Raw genomic sequence first — 7,911 nt, 5'->3', positions numbered from 1 at the left:
CTCGTGCCTCACCATTAGAGTAAAATGATGATACCTGTGAAAGTGGCCCCAATTCCACTTTCCTACCAGACATAGCTGAGAATGCCTTAGAGAAGGAATGTGTCTAATATAAATGCTTAACCTTATACCTACAACTGTTACTAAATGCTCCCAATTTCATATTCCTGAAAACATAAGCAGAAACTTATAGATGCTGAACCAAGTATACACTACTTAAAAACAGGTTAAAGGTAGGTCCTGAAAGATTCTTTTTATTTAAAAAATATTACATGTAATTATACAATTTTTTTAAGAGACTTAAAAGCATCTCAGGAGTTGCACTAAGACAAACAATTCCACTTTTCCTTTAATAAATTACACATCTAAACTTTCCCCCCTTATTACTGTAATATTAACTAATAAAATATTACTTGTATTTGGAAAAGAAGAAAGAGGTTACATTACAGTTGAATTAGGTTCAGGAATCAAGCTCAATTTGTTTCCAAGACTTGGAAGAACTTCTTTTGTACTGTTCCAGTTCCTAAAACAAAAACATGTTTTACTAGTAAAAAACTTTAAAATTTAAACTAGGAGCCTTAAAACTGCCTTAGCATTTTTGGGGTATAACAGTGTATCCTTTATAAAAGTATTATCACTCTCAAAATTTCTTGACAACTACTTTATAAATGACTATACTCGGGATGTATTTTCTAGAAATGTAGTCTTCAGAGTATCTATGTAGCCTAAGTAGCACTTGGAGATGAATTAAAATTTTAGACAAAATTATATTCTAAATAGTGCATACACATTGTTTTTCAAGTAACAAAATTAGGCATTGTTATATGCATGCTTTGGGCTTCCCTGGTGACTCAGCTGGTACAGAATATGCCTGCAATGCAGGAGACCTGTGTTTGATTCCTGGATTGGGAGATCCCTTGGAGAAGGGAACAGCTACCCACTGTAGTATTCTGGCTTGAGGAATTCCATGGACTGTATAGTTCACGGGGTCACAAAGAGTCAGACACGACTGAGTGACTTTCACATTCATGCATACTTTAAGAATATAAAAATGATCTTATTTTTAAACATTTGCTGTTCAACTCTTATCAAATTGTGGTTGAAGTTAGCAAAGTATCAATATTTAAAATGTACATATCCTTTGACCCAGTGATTATACCTTTAGACATCCATCATATAGCACAATAGAGAAGAGCAGAAGGATATTCACTGCACTGTCTACTGGCATGCAATCGGAAATGGCTTAGATATCTCACAGTAAGGACTGATTAAATACCTCAGTGCTCACTGATGCCTGACTTTGTAGGCAGCCAACAAAAATAATAGTGCTGAATGTGCCAAATGAGAAAGGCAGCTAGGTGGAGAGATGGCAGGACACTCCCATTTTCTATATTATATACTTCTGTGTCTTGATTTTTTTCACCATTGAGTATATGTTACTTTTATAATTCATAAAACAAAGATAAACTTGAGTGGAGGTGGGAAAACCTGCATGAGACAACTAACATGCAAAAGGGACCATCTAAGGGGATTGTCTCCTGGCTTCTTCCATGTTATTCAGTGTCTAAGTGTACAAAGTGTATCATTGTTTCAGATAAGCAAAAAGTGGTTACTCTGCAAGATCAGGCAACCCCTGCCCTTTGCCTAATGTAACTGAAGTTCATAGTTGCTAAGAAAAGAAAACTGCATTCTCATTTTCAGAAAAATGGCAGATGATCTCTTTCATATGTATATTCTAAGTCATTAAAATTTAAATGTTGAAAGTTTCAAAACACTATAATGACTTTGAAGAAATTTTTTTCCATAGTATTAACTCCAAAGTAGTCTTTATAGCTTGGTTTATTTTTAATGACATTAACTCAGTTCACCAGTTATCTTACCTGTAACTTATGGTTTCAAGGATTGTTAGCTCATAAAAAATAAACAGTAATCAGTTATCACAAACTTTGCCTTTAATTGGAAGTGCTGAATTATTATTATTTTTACCAATGGTAATAATGGTGAGGGCATTGCTCTGAGATTCTGTGCTCGTAGTTTCTCCCTTCTGTAAGCTGTAAAGTGACAGAACTGGGCTGGTCCCTCAGCCATGCCAGGAGGAGGATGGAGAGTAACTGGCGTGATACAGAACTCACTGTGTTCACTAGATCTTTAGTACTGCTCTCATGCGACCTCAGCATTATGTGATGATGTTTTAAAGGAACAGCAACTAAGAGGGCTCTCTTTGCACTACAGTTCTTCATGGCCACTCTAGAGAGTCACTTTAAAAAAGAAAGCAAAACCAAAAAGGGTTTCTACCCTGCTTCTTAAAAGCTTCTAAAGTTTTCAAATATAAATATATATAATGCTTAAAACACCATCTTCAATAGAGGACAGTAAAAAACACTTCCCCCCAACATGTAAATCAATCAATGTAAATCAATCAGTGTGTCTGTGTTTAAATTATAGGCCTAGGGATTATAAATAAGTTGAGTTTTTTGAAAACAGGGATTCAAAATGTATATGTATGGTTGAACCAAGAAGACCTTAAAAATAACTGTTTACCCAAACCTTTTCCATTTTTTTTTTGCTTTGACAATAAAAATATAGAAAAGAGGTAGAAGGGTTCAGCAAGTGCTTTCTATACTTGACTCCCTTAAAATCAGGAGTGCTTTAAAACTGGAAGACTTTTAAAAAATAGTAAATACCAAGGAACTATTTTCTGGTGCCCATGTCAAGTCTGACAAAAGACAGCTGATTAGGAAAGACATTTAGTCTGCAGAAAAGGTGAAAAGGGGTCTTAAGGTTGATCCTCAAACCAGGGGTACTAATTTTAGTCTCTGTGAGGATCTTCATGCATCAGTGGGGACTGGGAGCAAAAGGGATTCTGGACAGTGGTCATAAATGACACGCTCTACTATCAAGAACTTAAAGCATTATGGAATACTGTGTCTCAGTGCCTCCCCTTTCACTGGCAGAATAATGTAACAGAAGTATGGTTTAAGTACAGTGTGGTTTAAAGGGACACATCTTTCTTGCCTGATGATTCTACATGACTTGGGCTTTTTTAAAGGCTCAGTATTAGAGGAACTGAACGGGACTCACGAATTAGCCTATCTTAGAAGTGGCGTGCTCTGATTTCATTGCCAAAGCTTAAGGGTACCACACTTTTTGTTTGATGCCTGATTATTTAAGCCACTAATAATGAGACTTGGGGATGGGAGGGAGTCATATGGAGGATCACGTCTGGACTCAGACAGACCGAGGGCCAGCCCTCCACTCATATGCAACTGGATTATTTTCAGTGAAATAGGATGTCATCTTTCTTCCTAGGAAGTACAAGAATCAGTAACTCTTTGGGTTGAAGGTATGCAGACACATAGTACAGACGTCAAGTATTTACCAGTTGCTTTTAGGTAGGGACATAATTTTGTGTGATTATGGAAACCTTGAATGAGACATTTCTTTTAGATGGCTATTCTTCTAATAGGCAAATCAAATCTAAAGATTATAATGCTGTTTTCACTGAAAAATGTTAGCGTAGCAATAATCATTAAAAGATCAAGAAGGCAGTGTTTTTAGAAAGAGCTGTAGACTAGATTTTCACCTATGGCAGATGAATTCTTTTGTAGGCTATGTTAATAAAAGTGGCATTGACTATCTTGCCCATATAAAAAATGAAAATGTATTGTTAAATATTTAGTAGGAGATAGGGGTTTTTCAAAGTTAATCTACAGAGAGTTTTCTCACACATAAGTCAGCTTCTGTGTTTATCAGTAGACAACTGGAAACAATGTAAGGCCCTGAAACGGCTTTGGAAGAACGTGAAAGAATATATAAAGTTGTGGATATTAGAATGTCAAAATTTGGAAGTGAACATGTATAAAATAATTGAGTATCAACTGCTAATCATTAGCATGACTTTTAAAGCTGAGGTGGGTACTACATGTGCAAACTAAAATCAATTCATCTACTAAAATACCATGAATAAAACTGCTTTAGAGGCAAAATTAGGACATTATAACTTTTCAAGTGAGTCTAAAAAAAATTTGTCCAGAGAATGTGGTAATTAGTGAGATACAAGGGAAGAATGATACAGGTATTGTGGGGCTGCTTTCCAGTTCTACTCAAAACTCATATGGTTTTAGGTCAGTTAGGGATGATGGATTTGAATGTGAAACCTTAAGACGCTCAGAAATACTCTTGCCCTTTAATAATAAATGTATAAAAGGGATCACTGTATAATATAAACAGATAATCTTATCAACAATGGCAGTTAGTCACTAACTCCTAGATAAATATTAATTCAGAGATGACTTCCAACTAATCTCTATAGCCAAGCTGCAAAACACAGTGAGGGTTACATGAGATCATTTTAGTGTTCCTGCAACTTGCCTCTCACTTTGCTACAGCTACAACATCCTCTCAATATTCGTGACATGTTTTTCAGAAGTCTTCTGTACTTAAAATGTTTTGCTTACTTATTCTAGGGCCCCAGAAGGTGAAAGGCGACTGCTGAGAAAAGAAAAGGCCCTGGTGCCTGCTCACAGTGGGTGGTTGTGTTCAGCTTGTCCTAGCAACAGTTACACAGCTCTACAAATCCCACCTGAGAGGCGATCAGGGCGTTTCATTTACTGTGCTTATTTATATAAGGTTATATTCTTCACAATGACTCACTTTATCAAACTAAAAGGAGATCCGGGAAAATCTCAATATTGGATCATGATAAAAATTTACCAACTCTTACATTCTTATATCAGGCTGTGTATCACAAAAAGTGCTATCTGGGCACATATATGGAAAGCAGTCTCCACTTTTAATCACTTTCCTGAGAGTTCCTGGGTTTTGTCAAGTGTGTGCTTTCAGATTAGGCAGTCCTTAATCTTTCTGATATGAGAAAAGTATGTGTGCTGCTGTGCTTAGTTGCTCAGTCGTGTCCATCTCTTTGCAATCCCGTGGACTGTACCTGCCAGGTTCCTCTGTCCATGGGGATTCTTCAGGCAAGAATACTGGAGTGAGTTGCCATGCCCTCCTCCAGGGGATCTTCCCAACCCAGGGATCGAACCTAGGTCTGCCACATTGCAGGCAGATTCTTTACCGTCTGAGCCACCAAGAAAAGTATGGATATATCTAAATGTCCTAATAAAAAACAAAACCTTCTAATAATCCCACAAATAAAAGAATATTATGGAAGTGTCTTCCCAACAGCGAGGTAAGAATCACTACCCATCTTCCACATAAAGTATACTGGAAAGTCCAAAAAGCATATGTGAACACTAAGTCATCTCTGGGTGGTAGAATGTTATGTGATCTTTAGTTCCTTCTTTATGCATATCAGAATTTATATATATATAAATAGTGAAGATATACTATTTAAATAATTTTGAAAGGAAAAAGTTAAGTAAATAAGTTGAGAAAAATTTATGGAATTCTAAGTATATTTCTGTGATAAAACTCAAGATGAAATAAATGTTTAGGATAATACCTGATCCTTCTGAATTCTCATCTCATCAACTTCACTTTCAGCATATTGAGGGTCTTGTGCAGGGTCCTTGACATCTTTTAGTGTGTTGATACTCTGAAATCACAATTTGTTAAGTCATTTCATGCTCATAACCAAAAACCTTCAATGACCATCATCTACCTCACAAGCCAAGTTCCTGTTTCTTGGGCAGCCAGTGAAGGCTGATCTTTTGAGCCTTCATCACCACTGAAGGCCAATTCAAATTCCCCAGGTTCTCTCTCCCTCTTGGATACTGTTTCTCCCTTCTCTAACAACCAGAAAGAGCTCTGTTTGGAAGCAGAGTGAGAAAAGTGTCTTACCCATTGTTTCAGCCCCAAGGGGTCAGACATACAGTAGATTTTAAGCAAGTGTTTAACTGATTTGAGTAAGTAGAAAACAAAGTTACTATAATAGGCCTGTTTGAACATTTCCCAATAACTGATGAATAACAGCAAAAGCGAAAAGGCGCAAGTCGTTCAGTCATGTCTGACTCTTTACAACCCCATGGACTATTCGGTTCATAGAATTCTCCAGGCTAGAATACTGGAGTGGATAGCCCTTCCGTTCTCCAGGGGATCTTCCCAGCCCAGGGATCAAACCCAGGTCTCCCGCATTGCAGGCGGATTCTTTACCAGCTGAGTCACAAGGGGAAGCCCAACTGTTGAATAGTGCTGAAAATTCTTGCTTTAAAAGAATGAGAAATAGATACCTTTGGTGGAAAGAGCTTTTCATACACTTTTTTCCACAGTTCCATTGGTGAACGGGCACGAAGCTTTCCAATGTCATTATCAGGAAGAGGAGGGGGTCCTGGAATTGGAAGTTTTAATTCAAATGACTGCATTGACTAAAACATTATAAACTATTACTATCAATAAAACAGATGATACTTAAATCTTAGATCACTCATTTCCTTTTCTTCTATAATCATCATTAAAATTTACCTCAACCCAGTGTAACAAGGCCACTGGGACAGATTCTAGTACCAGAGGGAGAGGAGCCAGAGTAATGAGTAAATTGTAATTCTCTTTCCATGCACTTAAGTAGATGCTCAGGAAAAGTAGAAAATATGACATTCTCATGTGTTTGTGAATGTTTAAGGAAACAGATGTTCTTATGTGCTGTTGAATAGAATGCAAATTGTGACAGCTATGCTGGAGGGCAATGTGGCGCTAGTAAATACTAGTAAAATACAACAAATCACATCCTATTAGCCAGAAATGCTAGTTTGAGTGTTTATCTTAGAAATACCTGCATACATGCATTAAGGATTTCACAGAGCCGCATTATTTGTATTAGTGAAAAAATGGCCTCAGCTGAAATGTCCATCAATAGAAGCACAGTGAACTAAATTCCTATGCAGAGCCATGCTCTGCAACACTATCCAGCAGTCAAAGTTCCCAACAGACCCATGTGCCGCATTAATATGGAGAAAGCACTAAGGTGTGTTGAGTAAAAAAGGAAAACTTCAAAATGACACCGAATAATACAACTGTATTAAAACAAGTAGTCTTTTTTCTATACCACATTCACATGTATAGAAAAATGGAATATTAAACTTGATCATATATGTACTATTGCAAGATTTATAAGGAGAATGTCTTTATGCATTGCCTGTATAACTTAAAAATTAATGTGAAAAATTTGAAAATACGCTGCCACTTCTTGGACATTTTCAATGCATAGTCTGAGATTTCTCATTCTTTCTATGCTAGCATCTACATTGTTCACTGTTTCACTCTATCTTTCAGGGCCTCCTTACGACTTTGGTGGGTAAGATAGTGATCAAATCCACCACCCTTATCCAGATTTCCCAAATTTCTTCCTTGTCCTCACTTGTGTGCGTGTGTATTAAGTTGTACACAAGTTTATCACCTTTGTAGGTTCATGTATCCACTACCACAGTCAAGACACTGAACAGTTTCATTCCCAGGAAGATCCCTCGTGTTGCTCTTTTATAACCAAACCCACCTCCTTCTCAATCCCTCTCCCTCCCTCCCTCCCCACCTACAGTTCTGTCCCTAACCTCTGACAACCATTAATCTTTCCTACATTTCTAAAATTTCTTCATTCCAGAATTTTATATAAATAGAACTGTAACATTTTCTGATTGGCTTTTAAAATTCAGTATAATTCTCTGGAGAGTAAACCAAGTTGCTGTATATATCAATAGTTTGTTCCTTTTCATTGCTGAGTAGTAAGTATTCCATGGTATGGATCTACCACAGTTTATCCATTTACCTGTTGAATGATGTCTGGGTTGTTTCCACTTTTGGGCTATTACAAATAAACATATCATGAACATCTATGTACAGATTTTTATGTGAACATACATTTTCATTTCTCTGAAGTAAATGTCAAATAGTGCAATTTCTAGGTCATATGGTAGCTATACGATTAGTTCTATAAGAAACCATCAAACTGTTTTCAAGAGTGGT

At 36.8% G+C, this 7,911-nt stretch overlaps 1 protein-coding gene across 1 annotated transcript in view; it reads right to left on the bottom strand.

Annotated features, from left to right (window-relative positions):
- Nucleotides 1-224: 224 nt before the first annotated feature.
- The window catches only part of DYNC2LI1 (dynein cytoplasmic 2 light intermediate chain 1), a 39,396-nt gene continuing 31,709 nt past the window's right edge, over nt 225-7,911 (bottom strand). The window contains exons 11-13 of the mRNA XM_055539949.1: nt 6,186-6,283; nt 5,459-5,551; nt 225-520 (exon numbers count right to left, since the gene is read on the bottom strand). Of these exons, the coding sequence (XP_055395924.1) occupies nt 458-520; nt 5,459-5,551; nt 6,186-6,283 (254 nt within the window). The 3' untranslated portion in view covers nt 225-457. The remainder of the gene's footprint in view (nt 521-5,458; nt 5,552-6,185; nt 6,284-7,911) is intronic.

Source organism: Bubalus kerabau, chromosome 11 (assembly GCF_029407905.1).
Source record: "Bubalus kerabau isolate K-KA32 ecotype Philippines breed swamp buffalo chromosome 11, PCC_UOA_SB_1v2, whole genome shotgun sequence".
NCBI lineage: Eukaryota > Metazoa > Chordata > Mammalia > Artiodactyla > Bovidae > Bubalus > Bubalus kerabau.
This window is presented reverse-complemented; position numbering and strand designations above follow the sequence as displayed.